Here is a 22,288-nt window from a genome sequence, read left to right as displayed (position 1 = left end):
GATGTTAAGGAATAAAGTACGGGCTCGATTTGCAAAGTTAAGATTGCATGTTGTAGAAGTACTCATGTGTAGATCTTCTCCTACATCAAGGTTTAACTCTCCTCTTTTTTTTGCTATTCATCATCTCCAAGTACAGATTTATACCTATGTGTGGACTTATGAGTCTCCACCCCCTCAATTTAAAAGATGGAGACTGCTGTGACTGAATTTACAAGCGCAACTTATTAATATTAGTAACTTTCCAATTGATTGTGGCACTCTCCCTATAAGAACATATAGGGAAATTGAATAAAGTTTATATTTTATTAAAAATATACAACACTACCACTCTACGTCACTACACTCTATGACACTCCAACGTGCGACACTCCACTATACTCTATTCTACTCTGCGCCACTGCACTCTGCGGCACTCTACTGTTCGCTATTACACTCAACCACACTACACTCTATGACACTCCACTCTACAATGCTCCTCTCTATGCCAGTCCTATATATGCCACTCCTCTACAGCACTCCAATCTATGTAACTCCACAGTACGCTATTACACTTAACGCTACTACACTCTTTCCAACTGCACTCTACCTCCTCCACTCTACAACACTCTACTCTATGGTATTCCACTCTACAACACTATACTCTGTGCCAGTGTACTGTATGCAACTCCAGTCTATACTGTTCCACTGTACGCCACTACACTGTACCTCACGCCACTCTATGCTACTGTACTATATGCAACTCCACTCTACGCTATTCCACTCTATGCCATTTCACCCTGTGCCACTCCAGATGTGCACTATTCCACTGTATGCTTCTCCAGTGTACGTGGCTCCACTCAACACCACTCCACTATGTGCTATGCCGATGTACGCCGCCACCTTTACCTCACTCCACTCTACACCAGTCCACTCTAGATCCAGCCCTCCACTGTATGCCACTCCAGTCTATGATATTCCACTGTACGCCAATCTACTCTAACACACTTCACTGTACACCACCACACTGTATGTCAAACTCTCTACACTGTTCCACTCTATGCCACTCCACTGTACACCACTCTAATATATAGTATTCCACTGTTACGCCACTCCACTGTATGCTACTGCACTCTAAGCCACTGTACTCTACCCCACTATACTCTACACCACTCCACTGTAAGCAATTTCAGTCTACACCACTGCACTCTACACTAGTTCCCTCTATGCTGTTCCACTCTATGGAACTCCACTTGTTATGTTATGTTATGTTAAGGGGATTTTGTATAGCGCACTGTCACCGGAGGTATCATGGCGCTGAAAGGGTGCTGAGGAAAAAGAGGGGATTTAGCAGGATTGTGGGAAGAGCCAGGTTTTTAGTGATTTGCGGAATTGGAAGAGAGTGCCGGAGGTCCCTACTACACTATTCCACTCTACACCACTTCACTATATGCTATTCCACACTAGGCCCCTACACTCTGACACTCCACTATACACTATTCCACTCTATGCTACTCCACTATACGCTATTTTACTTTATGCCACTACACTATATCTCACTCCACTGTAAGCCACTCCGCTCTATGATACTGCACTCTGCACTACTTCATTGTATGTTATTACATTCTACGCCACCCTACTCTTCGTCACTCCACTGTAAGTTATTCTTCTTACACTCCAGTCTATGCCACTGCCCTCTACGCTTGTCCCCTCTATGGTATTCCAGACTGTATTTGAGAATAGGCAGGTCAAGTGCCCTAGGGTGATGTAGTGAAAAAATGGGATTAGTGCACTGTTTTCTGAAGATTTACTCTCCGAGCACTAAAATTGTGAAGAAATGCATATACCTTAACAGAGACAATGACAATGGGTACGGGCGAGAACTGGAAATTCACCCTGGGCGCTATAGAAGTATAGTGCAATAATTGGGCTCGGTGTAACACTTACTGAAAGTTAACTTTTTGGTAATATTGAGTGCAATAATGGGATTACTGCAATTATTGTCGGCTTAACTATGATATCAGAGCTTGTAAACGAAATGTGGAAAAAAGGCTAATCCGTGGACTTGCTTGTATTTCATTTTTTTTTCATGAGGATGGACGGTGGGGGGGGGTGCATGGTTGTATATATTTTACTGTAAGAATTGTAAATAAAATTTAAATAAAATATTCCACTGTATGCAGCTCCACTCTCCCAACTACACTGTACCCTATTCCACTCCACTCAAGGCCACTCTGTTGTACTGTACGCTATTACACTCTACCCCACTGCACTCTACGCCACTCCACTGTACGCTATTCTTCTGTATGCCACTCAACTCTACAACGCTCCACTCAGCGCTATTCCAACTCTAAGCTATTCCACTCTACGCCACTCCACTGTACAACACTCCACTCTATGCCACTCAACAGTACTCTATTGGACTGTGCGCCACTACAGTCTACCCTACTACACTTCACCCCGCACCACTCTACAACACTCCACTGTATTCTACTACAGTCTACACTATTGCACTGTACACCACTACACTGCTTATCACTCCACTCTATGCCACTGTCCTGTACACAACTCCACTCTATGCTATTCCACTCTATGCTATTCAACTCTAAGCCATGCCACTCTACACCATTCCCCTCTAAGGCACCCCCTCTACCCCGCCCCTGTGTACACTATTCCACCGAATGACTCTCCAGTTTACATGACTCCACTCTATCTATGCTACTGCGCATTACAGCATTACTTTTACTTCATCCCACTCTACACCAGTACACTCTAGAACACTTCACTGTACGCCACTCCATGCTATGCCACTCCATTGTACCCCACTCCAGTCTATGCTATTCCACAGTACGCCAATATACTGTAACACACTTCACTGTACACCACTACACAGCACTCCACGTTATGCTTTTCCACTTTAGGCCACACCACTGTACGCCGCTCTAATTATACAGTATTCCACAGTACGTCACTCCCCTGTATGCCACTCCACTCCACCCTACTACACTCTACGCCAATACATGGTATGCCATTGCAGTCTACACCGCTGCACTCTACACTAGTACCCTCTATACTACTTTCCTCTATGCTATTCCACTGTATGCATCTCCACTTTCCCCACAACACTCTACACTATTCCACTCTAAACCACTCCACTATATGCTTTTCCACTCTAGGTCACTTCACTCTAACACTCCACTGTACAACACTCCAGTATACGCTATTCCACTCCATCATATGCTATTTTACTTTATGCCGCTACACTATGCCTCAACCCACTGCACGCCGCTCTGCTCTATGCCACTGAACTCTACTCTACTTCATTGAATGCTATTACACTCTATGCCACTCCACTGTACGCTGTTCTTCTGTACGCCGTTTCACTCTACCTTATTACACACTACGCTATTGTACTATATGCTGCTCCACTCTACAACATTCCACTCTATGCTACTCCACAGTACGCTATAACAGTCAGTCTACCCCATAAACTCTGCCCCGCTCCAGTCCACAACACTCCATTATACGGTAGTCCACTCTACGACACTTCACTCTAGACCAGTGCACTGTATACCATTCCAGTCCACGTTATTGTACTGTACACCACTACACCGAACCTCACTCCACTCTACGCCACTGTACTGTACACTACTCCACTGTATGCCACTCCATTCTACCCTGTTCCAGTCTATGCCATTCCACTCCCCACTCCAGTGTACATCCACTGTATGGCACTCCATTGTACGCAACTCCACTCTAAACCAGGCCACTCTATGCCCCTCCGCTCTACGCTACTCAACTGTATGCCACTGCACTCCACTGTAACACACTCCACTAAATGCCGCTGCACATCACTACAGTGTACGTCAATCCACTCTACACTATTCCACTGTACTAAACTCAAATATACAGTTTGCCACTTCACTCTAAGCCACCCTACTTTACCCCACTTCACTCTACGTCACTCCGCTCTATGCCACTCCAGAATGTACCACTGCATTCTACGCCAGTCCCCTTCATGCTAGTCCAACGTATGCAATACCATTCTCCCCACTACACTCTACGCTATTCCACTCTACGTACTCCACTGTACGCCATTCCGCTATACACTTTTCCACTCTACGCACCTATACTGTATGCCACTCCACTGTAAGACACTCCACTATATGCAATTCCACTCTATGCTACTCCACTCTATGACACTGTAATGTATTCCCCTACACTGTTCCTCACTCCACTGTACGCTGCTCTATTTTACACAACTGCACTCCATCACCCTTCACTGTGCGACACACCACTATATGCTATACTACTATATGCCAGAGCACTCTGCGCTACTCCACTGTACGCTATTACCCTCAACCACTCTACACTCTACCCCACTATACTCTTTGCCACTGAACTGTACACTATTCAACTGTACGCCACTCCACTCTACAGCACTCCACTCTATTCCACTCTTTGCCTTTCCGTTATACTACACTCCACTGTACAACATTCACCTCTACGTCACTTAACTCTACATCACTCCACTGTACTCCACTCCACTGTGCCGCATTGCACTCTACTCCACTTTATGACACTATACTCTACGGCAGTACACTTTACAACACTCTCCTCCACTCCACTGTTCCACACTCCACTTAATAACAATCCACTCGATGACAGTAAATTCTACGATATAAAAAAAAACATTAAAAAGTAGAAAACATTTAAATTCAATAAGAAACTAAAAGTTTTACCTGTGTTATAGTTAGAAAAACTTTATATTTTCTATACAAACCAAACTTAAAATACACACAAATCTGAAATTCTTAAGTTATAGTTATGGTTTGAATTTATAATCTACGCACCACCAAGTGTATGAAGATTTCTGCCACCGAAGATTTTCCTACTTGAAAAGCTTGCAGAGGCGTTGTTGGAGGTCTCGGGCCGTAGCTTTGTGAATCCCATTTTGTAAGATGTAAATAGTACGACTGGAGGACTTTACTTGCTTTAAAATACCTCCTGTTGATTGGGCCCTAAAACTTCATGTGTTAGGCGGCTGGTGTGGGTGGCAATTGTACTGAGGGCTCCTACACTGGGAGGCAGCTGAAGCAGTGACTGGGGGGTTACAGTCTGTCTCGTTTTACATGCATTAATAGGACATAAGGGTTGATTTATTTGTTAGGAGGCAGGTGGGTATAATGAATGAGGTTAGAAGTCCTAGTTTAGGAGCAGGTGTGAACAGATAACTGAGGGAGGGTGTCTCTGTTATTGGACCGGTGTAAATAGGGCATGGGGTTAGAGTTTCTCTTTCAGGAAACCGGTATGGTTAGTTACTTGGGTGATAGTTCAGTGGTAGGAGGTAGGGAGGGTACACAATAAGTGACAGTTCCTAAGTTGGTAGCTGGTGGAGGCAGGACTTGAGGTGAGCTCTGAGAGCGGGGACATGTGTAGGCAACAAATAGACTGAAAGTTCCTCCATTGGAGACAGGTGTGTTAGAGAATGGAATCTCTGTTGGCATGATCGACATGCATAGGAAACGGATACTGAGCCAAGGAGGAGCAAGCGTGGGCGAGGGAGTCCTTCTTCCATATGTATGTGTTGAGATCATTTGCACTTCATGCAGTTATATACGCAGTGTTGCACTGTGCTGTATTGCCGTATTAGCTCTGATATAAGTGTAATGTTTAGTAGCTGCATTTTATTGACTGGTATGCAATTGTGACGAATTAAGGATTTAGCGATTTATTTATGGCTGCAGCTGTTGACTTGAATGATTAATGCTGAAATGTGCACTAGGATTTGAGAGTGGCAGGTTCCAATCGCATTTTGTACTTTGCTAAGGGAGGAGCCATATAATAGAACTTTTTCTCAGATCATGTTTTTCGGGGATGTCCACCAGCTTCTGAGGGCAGGCTGGTTCACGAAAGAGTTTGTTTGACATGCGGTGATGCTAATGATGAAGATGCCTGCAAATATTGGGTGGGGTGTCCTGATGCTAGATATTGGTATAAGCAGGAATGGTTCAACTGAGAGCGAAGAAAGACAGAATGAAAAGATGGGATGGTGTTACTGCTTTCCACCAGCTCTTGTCATCCAAATTCTCCAATATGCAAATGAGCTTGAGGGCCAGATCACAGCGTGGCTTTAGGTGTGTTATGAGCAGTTGCAGTTTGGTGAGAAGTTACAGGTATTATGCTCACTTGGAAAAACTGGTCCGAACTAATTCAGTCCAGTCACAAGAGTTTTATGTGCAGGATGGTGGCTCGGCTTATTTGCGGAATGGCTCAAAAACTTGAGGCCTCACAGGAGACTAGGCGAAACCCTAAAATGAAAGGAGATGAAACAATAACAGAGTGAGACAAATCATGATGTGGATACATGAATGGGTGGAAAACTGATCATAAGTATTACATGCATCCATAAAATGGCTTTTGGTGAATGATGCTATTATCCATCTCAGAACCGCAGTTGACATCATCAAACAAATCAGAATTCTACAATGCCTGTGGTTCTTAATGGTTAGATGTGCAGTAGAGATTTTTGTTTGCTACACTGGATGGCCCTTTAAAGGAGACTGGGTAAGCAGGAGGATTCCTAAGAGATGCAGAGAGGCTGAAATGAGTGGCTGCATGGAGGAATGGGTTTATGAATATTCGAGTTGATCCCATTAAATGAATGGTTAGATCGAGAGAGGTGAAATGGATAAATGGTGGGTTCGAGAAATGGGATGTGAAGTATTGAACAGCAAGTGGACTAGTGCGGATGAAGGAGAAGAAGGGAAATAAAGAGACTGCATGAAACACTGAAGACCAAAGCAGCTCGAATGGATGGGTAAATATAGTCTAAGAGTAGGGATTACGCAAGGCTTGGTCCAAGAGAGCTGACTGGGAAGAAGGAAGTACAAATGTAATAAGTACCTCTGCAATGATGTTAAAAGAGATACGTAATTTTGTAGGTCGTGAGCAGCAGATATGGTAGCCAAGGACACGTTAACCCTTAAAACAAACTTCTTGAGACGGTTAAATGTGGGTTGTTGCATAGCCTTTAAATCCCCCGTTATTTAGGCTCAGTAGTCTTTACTTTGTTAGGACCAACTCTTCAACTCGTAGGTCAGAAAGACGATGTTCTTCAAGAAAGATATGAACAGGCATATTTACAATCACACCAGACACCTGCTCTACATTAAATCCCCCAACAGTTTCATTATGACTAACCTTGTGATGTTGACTTTGTAATCTGGAGTACACCCCGAATCAAATTTACGTGGGCATAAACTTCATGCCTGCAGGTCATCCTTGCACGAAGTGATGAAGAACATGTGGAAAACTTTGGTGATGTTGGTGAAGACCACACAGCTGTATGTACAAATGTCAAAATCTCAATGAAAGTGTTAATGTCTGCCAATGTGCAATTTACATCCTCTGCCCACATCATATTGAGGATGGACTACAAACTGTTGTATAGGCATAGTATTCTAGGAGATATAAATCATATAACTGCATTGTTATTTACACCTAGCACTATTATCATCCATATCTGCCAAGCATAGGTGCCATGCAACACCCATCGCCTCACTCACTGGAGAGTGACTGTCCTTCATAGTAGGCACATTCAGCAATGAAACATTTCAGGGAACTAAAAAACACGTTTGACAGTCTAAGCACTGAGACATTCTGCTGCCACCAAATAGCCCAGGCTAGTCTTAGATGCCTCTTAGTATGTACCTGGGCAGACTGTTTTGTTCATAACTTTTGAATGAAACCTTTCATTTTCCCCAAATACCCATTTCCCAACCTGTCAAAGGTAGCAAAGTTCTTACACCTGGTTTACAGCAGAGCTCTATATCAACAGCCAGGATATAAATGTACATGTATTTATATAGCGCAAATCACCGACACGGTATCTAAGCGCTTGCTTAGGGAACCCGTCCTGGTATTCCCCTGTGAGATACCCCAGCAGGGTATCCACAAGGTGAAAGCCAGGCATCCCGCCGCGAGGGGCCGTAGTGGAGATTAAGCAAGCTATTGCCCAGAGTCGCAGAGTTTGACCCCGTGAGTCGAGTAGGCACCGGGGCGAGAATTATCGAGTCCGTGGAATTTTAGAGCCCGAGACCCGCCGAGGCGGGGAATCGAACCCTGGTCCACGGCCGATCTCAGCTTCCGGGTCTGCCGCCTCTAACCACTGAGCCACACTTCTCCGTATAGGAAATACCACAGTGACGCATTTAGGATTATTCAATTGTAAGGTCATTTACTCAAACTGGCCTTCCTGCTGAAAGAAACAACAAGCTTTGCCATTTCACAATGTTGCCTGCGGCTCATAACTCAAAACAGTGCCTTCCCCGGTATACGTGAGGACTTTGCCAGAGAAACAACGTCGACAGCCTGTGCAGCGGCTGTCTGCCAGTCATCCTGGAGTCGATTAACAAGAGCAGACAGCAAAGAGTGCATCCCATGGCCAGGAATTGATAAGGCTGCTGAGGTTTTCTTTGTTTGGCCATCAAAGGAATCAAACAAAAACAGAACACACGGGCACTGACTCCAGAGAATACCTTCATGCTGCTCTGCCCTGAATGAGATAGAAGCATTAGATGCACGCCCATGATACACTGAGGGTTTCTTTTGTTTTTAACTTTAACCCTTCAGGTTCCAGACGTGCCTCAATTCACTATGCCAAAATACTTTTGGAAGACATTACTTATCTGCACGAGGTTCCCGACCAGTCAAACTGGTGGTTCTGAACATTCAAGACAGGGCTTCATTGTAGCAAACAGGAAGCAGAGTCAATAAGAAAAAGCAGGAATCATATGTCTTTGAGTCTTCTAAAACTCACCTTACACTGAAAATGATGCAAAAAGCCCTCAGAATTACTATGGATATGCTTGGGCTTAACCAAACCACAAACACGTGATGAAGTCTCCCGCTGTCAAGAGAAATTGGCTGAAGCAAGCAGGGCCTTTCTTCAGTCCCCTAATTCCACCATCTGTATTCATACAGTACTGCCAAGGGGTGCATCCAGGTATACAAGGCAAAATGCTAGCGCCAGCCATCACCAACCGAGAATGTACACTAAGGGGTTCTAGTGAACCAGACACACTGATCAGCTTATTCCTGAGTGCCTGAAATCACCCCATCACCTCCTGCATCGGGTTTGTCTCGGAGGAATCCACTGGAAACTGGGCCCGAAGTGACAGGCCAAAACCTCCAGATACCGAGGAAACCGAACATATTGAGATAAAGACCTGCTGGGATCCCCAGTCATCGCCCCAAATCACCTCTGACGCAGGCACTCGGTCTGGCACGCGAGTCCATCTCAGATATGGCAGGCGAGGTCCTGATTAATATTGAGCCTTTAAGATTACTAATTGACTGTGTTTACCATATATTAAGGATGTGTTCAACCAAGGCTTGCTTGCTCGCTTTTAATTGTGATAAAATAATGACAAATACTGTGACGTCGGTATGTTTAATTTGCCTCACGATAGCCTTCCTCCCCTTCATTTACGTGCAGTGCTTCCCCTCTCATTCCGTCTTCTTTTTTTATTTATGCCGTCACACGGCCTGGGGACAGTGCACACAGGACAAGAGAGGTTTCGAGGTCCTTCAGAGGTTGGTACTGAGCTCGATTTTCTAAGGGTGCAGTAGAATAGGTGGTTACTGAGTGGCATTTGACACCCACAGCACTAAGGCCTAGATTTACTAACAGTTGCGCTGTCGCTCTGTTTGAAAATGGTAAGTAAATCTATTCAGTGCTTTGCATCGCTTTACCCACGGTAAAACCGTAGTAAAATACCCCCTAAATCCGTTTTTGTTCAAAGGCCTTTCTCTTTCACTGTTTCCACTAACCACCAACAGCAGGGCGTTTACCACAGAGGAAACAAACTCGCACTGTGTATGGAAAACTGCCCTGAGACGCTTTAAGCGTCAAGCACGGTGTTGTGCCTGCGCACAAAAGGGCAGATTTACAAGCCCATTGCACCACTTTTGCGTCATTTTAGGTCTCGCCTCATCCAGCGCATGCACTGGGCTGGCCAAGACATTTAGTAGGTGAGTTTTCAAAGTGCACTCGCGCAGCCGCTATCTGTCTCCTACGTCATGGGTCATTAAGTTGCTTGTTTTTATTTCCCATGCTTTCCCCTCTGTCTCCGTCCAATCGCTTTCACTTTCGTTTGAATCCAAATGTAAATTATCATGGTGTGCAAACTTTTTCGAGTTGCATCAAAATAGTCTTCTTATTATTAGTCTTATGAATAAACGTATTAGTCTCAAACTTTATAGTCTCTTCCTTGCACTACCACGTATTTACTCTGCTCGTCAATGCCTACTAACTATACAAATTGGTATTGGGCCTAATTTTATTGCTCCCACAACCACACAAAACCACACACACAACCACCCACACAACCACACACACACACAACCACCCAAACACACAACCACACAAAACCACACACATAACCACACCCACAACCACACAAAACCACACACCCTCACACACAACCACACACACGCAACCACACATACAGCCACAACCACACACACACACAACCACACACACAACCACATCCACACAGAACCACGCCCAACCACACCCACACAACCACAACCACACCCACACACACAACCACACACGCAACCACACCCACAACCACTCACACCCACACACACAACCACATACACACACACAACCACAACCACACACACCCACAACCACACACACAGAACCACACACAACACAACCACACACACAACCACACACACACACACACAACCACATCTACAAACACAACCACACACACAACCACACACACCACACACACACACCACACAACCACACACACAACCACACCCACAACCACACACACACAACCACACACACAACCACACCCACCACACACACACAACCACACAAACAACCACACACAACCACACACAACTACAAACACAACCACACACACACACAACCACACACGCAACCACACACAAACACACCACACACACAACCACACACACAACCACACACACAACCAAACACACAACCACACACACACACCCACACACAACCACACACACTACCACACACACACAACCACACACACACACACAACCACACACACACAACCACAACCACACACAACCACACACACAACCACACACACAACCACACCACCACACCCACGCAACCACACACACAACCACACACAACCACACCCACAACCACACACACAAACCACACACACAACCACACCTGCAACCACACATACAAGCACAACCACACACACACACACACACAACCACACCCACCCACACACACAACCACATCCACACAGAACCACGCCCAACCACACACACAACCACAACCACACACACAACCACACACGCAACCACACACACTCACACAACCACACACAACCACACACACACAACCACAACCACAACCACACACACACCCACAACCACACACAAACACACACAACCACACACACCACACAGAACCACACACACAACACAACCACACAAACAACCACACACACACATACAACCACATCTACAAACACAACCACACACACAACCACACACACACACCACACACACACACCACACAACCACACACACAACCACACCCACAACCACACACACACAACCACACAAACAACCACACACACAACCACACAAACAACCACACACAACCACACACAACTACAAACACAACCACAAACAACCACACACAACCACACACACACACACAACCACACACGCAACCACACACAAACACAACACACACACAACCACACACACAACCAAACACACAACCACACACACACCCACACACAACCACACACACTACCACACACACAACCACACACACAACCACACACCCAACCACACACACAACCACACCCACAACCACACACAACCACACACAACCACACACACAACCACACCCACGCAACCACACACACAACCACACACACAACCACACACAAAAACCACACACACAACCGCACCCACACCCACAACCACATACACAATCATACACAACCACACACACCACACACACACCACACACACACCACACACACACAACCACACACACATCCACACACACACACAACCACACACACCTACACACACAACCACACACAACCACATAACCACACACACAACCACATAACCTCACACACAACCACACACCCACACACACCCACAACCACACACACAAAAACACCCACAAACACCCACAGCCACACACACAACCACAACCACACACACAACTGCAACAAAAAGTTTTATGATAAATTGACTCTTTTCAAAATTCTGATTCCACCAGAATCCTAGTCCTCCACAACACCCTGTTTTTCTGGCTGTCAGCTGTAAAAAGGAGACCAATATTGCCCCCATTTTTATTATTCTGTATCCTCACACACAGCCAAACACACAACCACACACACACACAACCACACACACTACCACACACACAACCACAAACACAACCACACACCCAACCACACACACACAACCACACCCACAACCACACACAACCACACACACAACCACACCCACACAACCACACCCACGCAACCACACACACAACCACACACACAACCACACACACAACCACACACAAAAACCACCCACACAACCGCACCCACACCCACAACCACATACACAATCATACACAACCACACACACCACACACACACCACACACACACAACCACACACACAACCACACACACAACACCACACACACAACCACACACACATCCACACACACACAACCACACACACCTACACACACAACCACACACAACCACATAACCACACACACAACCACATAACCTCACACACAACCACACACAACCACACACCCACACACACCCACAACCACACACACAAAAACACCCACAAACACCCACAGCCACACACACAACCACAACCACACACACAACTGCAACAAAAAGTTTTATGATAAATTGACTCTTTTCAAAATTCTGATTCCACCAGAATCCTAGTCCTCCACAACACCCTGTTTTTCTGGCTGTCAGCTGTGAAAAGGAGACCAATATTGCCCCCATTTTATTATGCTGTATCCTCGGTTCAATTCTGGGGTGCTTTTTTAACTTGTCCACACACACACAACCACACACACACAACCACACACACACACAGCCACACACAACTACACACACAACCACACACACAACCACATAACCACACACACAACCAAATAAAAACACACACACAACCACACATACAATCACAACCACTCACACACACACAACCACACCCACACACAACCACACACACACACAGCCACACACAACTACACACACAACCACACACACAACCACATAACCACACACACAACCACACACACAACCACACACACACAACCACACATACAATCACAACCACTCACACACACACAACCACACCCACACAAAACCACACTCACTCACGCCCACCCACAACCACACACACAACCACACACACACAACCACAACCACCCACAAACACACACAACCACACACACACAACCACAACAACATACACACAACCACACACACACAACCATACACACACACAAACACAACCACACACACACACAACCACACACACACAAAACCACACACACACACACAACCACACACACAACCACACACACAACCACACACACACCCACAACCACACACAAAACCACACACACAACCACACACACACACAACTACCCACAAACACCCACAACCACCCACAAACACCCACAACCACACACACAACCAAAACCACACACACAACTGCAACAAAAAGTTTTATGATACATTGACTCTATTAAAAATTCTGATTACACCAGAATCCGAGTCCTCCACAACACCCTGTTTTTCTGGCTGTCAGCTGTGAAAAGGAGACCAATATTGCCCCCATTTTTATTATTCTGTATCCTCGGTTCAATTCTGGGGTGCTTTTTTAACTTGTCGCTAGTTCATTGCGAATCTTATAGTTACTAATTTAAATTGTGTTAGCTTTGGCTTATTTGCAATGCAAACTTTATCTCTATAAGTTGCTGTAACAAGGTGCAAGTCCACTACGGAAGCCCATTCATTTGCTAATTTTTTTCCACATACGGTTGCGAGACCATAAAGTGGAGTATTCAGGATTTTTAATCGTTTCTTGTTTTAAGATGTTACTCTCTCCTGCGCACCCCACTCCTGTACTAAGGTTACAAGTGACCTGGCGCCCGCCTTTCAGAGGTTCTTGCATCCACCCAAGTCTGGCCTGGCACTGGTGCGTCCCAGCCTGGCACACACCAGGTGATGATCTCCGCACCTTCTTCTAGACCCCAGCTCACTACTGTTTGCAGTCTGTCACTCACCCCTCACCTTCCTGGCACTCACCCTTCACCCCTCAGGCCTGGCAGTCACTCCTCACACATGGCACTCACCCTTCTCCCTCTCTGGCACTCAGCATTGACTCTGTGTGACACTCAACTGTCACCTCCCTGACACTCACCCATGTCCCTCCTGGCAATCACTATTCGCCCCCTTGGCACTCACGCTTCACCTCCATGGCACGAGCACTTCACCCCCTGGCCTGGCAGCTACCCTTCACCCCTTGCACTCACCCTTCCCCTCCCTGGCACTCGCCCGTGACCCTCCTGACTCTTACGTCTCATCTCCCTGCCACTCACGCCTCACCTCTCTGGCACTCACCCTTCACCCCCATGGCCTGACAGTCACCCTTGTCCCTCTTGGCATTCACTCCTCACCTCCCTGCCACTCCACCCTTGACCCTCCTGGCACTAGCCCGGTTTCCCTCAAAAACAAAAAATAACAAACACTGGCATAGCCAATAGGTATCGCCTTTGGGAACTTATAAGTGTTTAGCCAAGCAACAGTTGATGTTGCGGCACCAAGGATATTGTGCTGCATAACTAAATACTTAGAAGGTCCCAAAAGCGAGACCTATTGGCTATGCCAATGCTTGTTAACATGGGAAAAATGACGCAAAAGTGGCGCATGGGTTTGTAAATCTGCCCCAATGTACATATCTCTGCTGTAAATGCATGCTTAGTACAAATTTGCTGGCTTGTGCGTGCATGTGAATTACAGAACCACAGATTGTGTAGCTGTCATACAACACCTCTCTGTACATGTTTAACATGTATCCTGAGCCGTGCATGCAACCTCAATAGAGATCAAGTTACGGCACTTGTGTATTCGTGATCTGTGTAATGTACAATTATGAAACACACGTCTGAGGAGGGCTTGTGAAAGTCGAGCTTTTTTTTAAATACATCATCACGTGACGTATTGTGCGTGCATACGAAACATCTGTACTGTGCATGCGTATGAAACAGATGCTGTGCTGTGCATGCATGTGAAGCACATATCTTCTGCATGTGTGTGAACCACTTCTGTTCTTAGATATGTGAGATACTGTTCTACACAGCGCACTTGTTTAAGGCATACTTCTGTGCTGCGCATAAAGCATACGTTAGTGTGTGCATGCATTTAAAACCCATACTTATGTGACCCCCTATCTTGCGTGTGTCTGTGTGCGTGAAGTCCTGACCTGCCTTCTGCATATGTATTCAGTGCCTGCTCTGCTGGAAGCAAACATATATGCAGAACTCCTGGAGTCTGAAGCACAGATCTGCGCACACTGCGGAGTGTGAACACATCCCCACACTCATGTTGGTTGGTAGTAGTACCAGGGAGCGCAGTTCCCAATGCAGTGCTGCAAGGTGAAACTGAGTGCAAGTGAAATGTAGAGGTGGCAGCTTTTATGCGTAAAAATGAATGTGCACGCACTGGTACATCTGTGCTGCTGAATGTAAGTAGCGAGAGCACACAATGTGTACTGTGCACTGGCAGAGTTTGCAGTTTGCGCATACGTATAGTAACTGTTCCCTTACTTTGTTAGTCCCATAGCTCCACGTTTGGAAAACAGCGGTGAGAATATGTAGAGATATTTTTCATGTTAAGAAACAAGCTAACAAGTGTGGGGCTAGAAGCGGCACAGTGAGTACTCACCTGCAATGCTTGCCTTTCAGCCTTATCCCGGCCCCTGAAGGACCGGCCCGTGTCTTCTCTGGGCCGGCTCTCGCAGAGCAGCCTCGTGCCCCAGCCAGCTCCGACCCCGCAGCCCGAGGAGCCGAAGGAAGAGCCGAAGGAGGAGCCGCCGGCGCCACCGACGCCGCAGGCGCGCGAGAGCCTGGAGGTGCGCGTGGACGCCAGCTTCAAGAAGCTCCCGGAAGAGGAGGACGCGTCTTAGCATCCTTTAGCACAATAAACAGAACACTTGACACGACGCAGGATGGTCATTGGCTTAATAACAATAGACACACACCGTCCCTGGTATTGTTCACAGGTTGGTGCTCGCGCTGGGCCAAAACAGACACACGAAAATCTAAGCTTCCACTGTGCCTTATTTATTTGCTTTCACACAGACCCTGTTTCCACATGTATGTGAGCTAATTTTTGCACAACCCCAAACGAAATACAGAGAACAATCATCCTTTGGTTTTAAAGTAGACTGAATCCTTCGTGTCTCTCTTGGTGACGATTGATTGCAGCGTAGTGCAGCTATCCAGAGGACTAGTCAACTCACAGTCTGGCCTATGATCATATTAGGAGGAACATTTACTATAAACGAAATATGGATAGGGTTGCCATGCCAATAGCTTCCAGGCATTGGTCTGATCCTTGTGTCTAAGAACAAACCTTTAGTTCCTTTACTGTATGAGAACCTGTTTGGAGGATGGTGGTATTTATTCATGTTCAAAGTCCTAAAGCACAGACCGGCTCTTAAAGGGCTTCACAGCACAATTTAGAGAAAAGCATATGTTACACCTTTTTCTTTTGGACAGAATGGTCTACACAAATAACCCTGTACCTGAACACTTCAGAAAGATGAGAACCTTCCCTGGATAAAAGACGCTTTCTGTACAAGTATTACATGTTGTCGATCATCGGATCCACAGAGATATCATTTCAATGATGTTCTTCCCAGGTTTGTACTTAGAGAATGAGTGCCCGAGTATGCGGGGCAGAGAGCATACTTCTTTGTAGGGGTATCTACGAAGGGGTGGAGCTAGGCCCTAAGGTGGAGAAGACTGAGTGGAATGTGGCAGGAGTAAAGTGGGGGGGTTACAATATTGTGCGTAGCCTCAAGGAATCTCAGACTGAACTGAATAAGTGTTCCTGTGATACTTGCAAGCTTGGGCCACCAGGAATTAACGTGGGTGTTGAGGTGGAAAAGCTAAGCTGAACCCCACATGTGGGCGTTATTTTCCGGGAAGTCCTGTGAGATTGCCAGAAACATTTTCGAGTCTAAGTGTGAGGCCAGGTAGCGAGGACATCACACATTTTTGTGTTCAGTATTATACTTTAGACCTGGGAAATATGTCCCAAGAGGAGAGCTGAGAGCTGACAGAGAACTTGTGTGGGTACATGTTAATTTTCAGTAGCGTGGCCTTCATGCCCCTATGTGGTGAGCAGTGCACTTAGGCACTTGCCATATGAATGACATGGTCACATTTTTCTCATCACTGACAACCAAGACAATCCTGCATATTGATTTTACGAAGGTGAGGGCACATGGGAAGGGTACACTCATGAGGGGGTGGTCGGAGATCATGAAGGGAGGACCCTGTGGAGCAGTCGGGAGACTCCATACAACAATTAGGCTATGCATCTTAAACAAAGTCTGGGTCATCCTGCCAAATGTTGCTAATGTCTGGTGTTCCGGAAATATCCTGAAATTAACAATTAGGCAAGTACCTTTACATTAAAATACAAGTGATCAGAGAGGGCTATGGATGCCTTGAAGTCAGACAGACCGTGGGTTAATGGCTAATAGTATTGCAGGCTGCCAAACAGAGATACTGTCAATAGATTAGCGCATTGAGACCCTCAACAGTGAGTAGTTTGTGCTGTATAAGATTTCCGATTGATTGATTAAAGCACAGGAATAAGACACCATGAAATAGCCCGGCCACACCTAACTTGTAAACGTATTTCTGGGCAATACAGTGGCAAAGCCTTGAAGCAATGGCTGAAAGCTAACTTTGCCCGTCAACCAGTGCTAACCAACAACTCTGGAATACAGTAAGCTTCAAGCTCAGCCAAAAGGTGCAACACATATGACGAGAATTAGCTAAGCCAATAGGTCTGGCGCTGATGTGTCAACGCATTCAGAAATGCTGATCACATGTTCACATGCATAGCAAGCACAAATGCAGGTTACCACATTCAAGCCTGTCCTATCGGCTCTTCCAATGTTGGCAACAAAAAGTAGCACAAAGTACTGATTGCTCTATAGTATGCTTACAAGAGATAAAAAAAGATATGTGACAAACAGTGTAATGATTGAGTGTACTTTTCAGGTGTAAATTAGTCCCTCGTCATTCCAATGGAAACATTTCCTGAAAGATGGAATGATACACCAATTATCCAAAATCAATGAACAGTGAGTCAGAAGTTTTTAAGTGGGTTCTAACTACTTGCATTTAATGAACCATTGACAAAAGAAAGGTAAAACACTTCTATCAATTATTCGTTGTCTCTCTACCCCTCTCAGTGGAGTGGGTATTCATATTTATTTAAAAAAGGACTCTCACCCACTAGGGTTCCTAGTGACGTGCTTCATAATGGAATCCTCAATGACTTTACCTCAATTTCTTATATTTGTTTTATGAGTTCTTTTTGCCCCCTGCAGTCTTAGAGGGTAGGTGGAGTTTATAGTCACAATTTTGACAATGTACTGTTCGCGATGTAGACCTATTTGGTTCCTCCAGGCTTTGGATACAGAAATCTCTTAGTCTATATGCATGCCATGCTTGAATGAGTGAAATTCGCTGACCAGTTCAAATGTACAAGTCGTGCAGTGAGATCAAAGCAACCAAGCTTGGATTGTGAAGGGGTCTATGGTTCAGGTCCTGATGAAAACCAACTGACCGCAGTTATTAGCCTGAAACATTTAGACCCACGTGTGTTAGAGTCCTAACAATCACTCTGATGACATCATCTTGTTTTTAACCTTGCCAAAGTATCCTGAAATAAAACAAACTTTCAGTTGACCATTAGGATACATGTAGGCCCTCTGCCTCAAGAAAGGGCCCTATTTTAACTTTTAATTATTAGAAAAGACTCTTCTCCCATCTCATGAATGTAGTCTTTTTTCTCCATGCTGTTTTCCTCTTATAATCCTCCCCTTCCCCTTATTTGTTTAATGTAATACTCAAGCCATGGTATTAGAAGAAGCCACAGGTAGGGAGAGTAGGACAGGAAGCAGGATTGGGATGAGAGCCATGCACTCAGAGTAATAAAGATTGCCAGTAAGTAATCAGGTTTTCGGATAGAGACTTCAAGCCGCAGAATCCATTACCTTTAAATTTTCCCCAGCGTCAGACTGAATCCGGAAGATTTTTTGTGAACAGTACACCTGCACACAGGTAGGTGGCATCAATTGGCTCCGTGTGGCATAGTCTGTGACGTTCGCGTCACCTACATAGGCATCTCCTCTGTATGCTGATGTCATTTCCTTTCTTTGAGTACCAGCCAGCGCTGATTTGAGAGAAGAGCTACTCCTATGTCAGTTTTTGATGTGATTTTTGTGACATTTTGTGGACCTTTTTTGTGTTTTTTTCCTTGTGGCGTGTTGAGGATGTCATCAAGGAAGTCAGGCTTCAAACCCTTTGGCGCCATGTCAGTGACGGACGGTTCCACACCTCTTGTGTTGGTAGTGTCTGGAGCGTGACTATGACTCTAAGTCATGCTCTGACTGCTGGGCCATGGCGCTGAATGCTTTGAGAGAGCAGCCCCTGAAGCAGCTAGCAGTCTGGCATGCCACTCCATGGAAGTCACAGTCCAGCTTGAGAGGAAGGTCTCAGGACCATTCCAGAAGTCTGAAGTTCTCTTCATCCCACTTTAAATGGTTGGGGCATTCAGGTAAAAAATACAAAAAAACACAAGAAGTCGAAGTGTGTTTCGACTTCTCATCCGTCGGCTGACGCAACACAGGAACATTAGCATTCGAGACCTAGTTCCTCGGAACCTGCGCCTGGGCAGGCTACCCGCCTCCCCAGTTATCCAAGAGCGGAGTGACCCCCTGCTCACATGACAGAGTTTTATGGGGCCATGCGTCTCATCTTTTAGGGGCGAATGCTCAATTGGCTTTGGGCCCGCAGAGTGAGAGGTGGCCCAATCTGATTCTGCGCTGGCGGCTCCAGCCTCAGTCCCGATGGACCCATTCATGGATCCAGACCTGGGCTAGTTTTGCCACTCCAACCTTCCCCAGTGCTGGCTCTGATGCTCCCGGCCCCAGACCCATTGTGATCCCTGAATGTGACACGGAGCCAAAGCCGCGTCGACTGATGCCGATTCCACCGCCAACAGGAACCCCGTGCCCTAGATCAGAGACTGAGCCCTTATTCCGTAGAGCTAGGCCTCGGGGAGAAATAGGAGGGTTCGCTGAACTCTTTTGAATACCAGCCTTTTGATCAAGATATGGACTGGTGGGAGGAAATGGGTGATGCTAGCAGACTGAATACGTCGCCAGACACCGGCATGCTTCCTCCCCTACTGTGGCTACGGAGGAGGGAGCTACATAGGCAATGGTGGCGTAGAGGGCAGCTGAGGTCCTCAGCCTACAGTTGCCCTTGGTGGTAGTGAAGACCAACATTTTGACGGAGGTGCTGTAACCGGGAGTCTCCTCCTCTGAACCCCTACTCCCATTCAACAAAGCCCTCACCAACGTCCTTCTGGGGTCCTGGTACAAACCCAGCACAGGGGCTCCTGTGAATAGGACGATTTCCCATGGCATGTTCCCTGCCGCTCCCCTAGACAGGGAATCCAAGTGGCAAGACAGCTTGAGAAAGAAAATGTTTTCTTCCACCAGCCTTGCACTGCGGTCAGTGAACACCAAGGGCCAGATGTAGGTAACTTCAATTTACCGACTCATAAATACCGAATTTTACCGATTCGGTATTTATGAATCGGTAAATATGAAGGAGGGAGATGTAGGTAATTTTTAAAATTGAATTACGGAATCGGTAACATTCGGTATTTACCGATTCGGTAAATACCGAATCGGTATTTCCCATTGATTCCTATGGGCTGTGAAGCCCATAGGAATCAATGGGAAATACCGATTCGGTATTTACCGAATCGGTAAATACCGAATGTTGCAAGGGTGCAGGGGGTGTCACTTTGACACCCTCTAGCACCCCAAGTAAAGGCATGTGTGACATGTGGCACACATACATGCCCTAAGGGCATGGAGAGGAGTGGAGTGGAGTGGAGAAGTGTGGCTCACTGGTTAGAGGAGGCAGACCCTGATGCAGAGGTCAGACCCGGGACCAGGGTTCAAATCCAGACGCGGCAGGGTCTTGAGCTCAAAATGTCCACGGACTCGATAATTCTCGCCTCGGTGCCTACTCGAATCATGGGTTCACACTCTGCAACTCTGGGCAATAGCTTGCTTAATCTCCACTACGGCCCCACTGCGATGGGATGCCTGGTCTTCACCTTGGGGATGCCCAGTAGGGGTTATCTCGCAGGGAAAGCCAGGACGGGTTCCCAAAGCAAGCGCTAAGAGACCTGTCGGTGATTTGGCGCTATATAAATCGAAATTAACATAACACAACATAACATGTCTGTGTGTCACATTGCACAGTGTGCATGCACAGATATGCATGCACACCTGGATTCGGTATTTTACCACACAATAGGATTGTGTGGTAAAATACCGACTCTTAAGGGCCTGTGGCACTCTCAGGAGTGTCACCTACATTTGGATTTACCGAATCAATAAAATTACCGATTCTGTAAATTTACCGATTTTGTAAAATAATGGCCCCTACATCTGAAAATCCAAATACCGGTCGGTAACGGCCAAATTCGGTATTAGGGCTCCTACATCTGGCCCCAAATGTTTATTTGGGCTGCTACTCCCACATGCTGGGTTTCAGTGAGACTAACTTTGAGGCTGCTGGGCCTCATGGCCTACTGCATCCTGCTAGTGACACATGTCATATGGCATATGCAGGCTCTGCAGGGGGACCTGAAGTTTCACTGGGCGCAGCATCAGGGGACTCTCTCCTACATGGCCCAGATCTCAGAAGGAACTGCAAAGTATCTGCAGTGGTGGCTAAATAACCACAATTGGGTCAGAGGCAGACCCTTTTCCCTTCCCCAACCAGATCTCACAGTGGTGACAGATGCATCACATGAGGTGGACATCTGGGAGAGGTGGAGATCAGTGGACTCTGGTCTTCGGCGGAATATGGACTGCACATCAACATGTTGGATCTCCGTTTCATA

The 22,288-nt window shown here is 46.2% G+C and overlaps 1 protein-coding gene and 1 long non-coding RNA gene across 4 annotated transcripts in view; one reads left to right on the top strand and one right to left on the bottom strand.

Annotated features, from left to right (window-relative positions):
• LOC144770241 (uncharacterized) overlaps nt 1-16,103 on the bottom strand; it is a 70,879-nt gene extending 54,776 nt beyond the window's left edge. The window contains exons 1-2 of the long non-coding RNA XR_013598845.1: nt 15,998-16,103; nt 7,180-7,320 (exon numbers count right to left, since the gene is read on the bottom strand). This is a non-coding gene — a long non-coding RNA (uncharacterized LOC144770241). The remainder of the gene's footprint in view (nt 1-7,179; nt 7,321-15,997) is intronic.
• QRICH2 (glutamine rich 2) overlaps nt 1-17,091 on the top strand; it is a 418,913-nt gene extending 401,822 nt beyond the window's left edge. For all 3 annotated transcript variants that reach the window (XM_078654585.1, XM_078654584.1, XM_078654583.1), the window contains one exon: nt 16,018-17,091. In XM_078654585.1, coding sequence (XP_078510711.1) covers nt 16,018-16,238 — 221 coding nt within the window. In that variant the 3' untranslated portion in view covers nt 16,239-17,091. The remainder of the gene's footprint in view (nt 1-16,017) is intronic.
• Nucleotides 17,092-22,288: the final 5,197 nt, after the last annotated feature.

Source organism: Lissotriton helveticus, chromosome 7 (assembly GCF_964261635.1).
Source record: "Lissotriton helveticus chromosome 7, aLisHel1.1, whole genome shotgun sequence".
NCBI classification, from domain to species: Eukaryota; Metazoa; Chordata; class Amphibia; order Caudata; family Salamandridae; genus Lissotriton; species Lissotriton helveticus.
The sequence above is the reverse complement of the archived record's forward strand: the minus strand, read 5'-3'. Positions and strand labels throughout refer to the sequence as shown.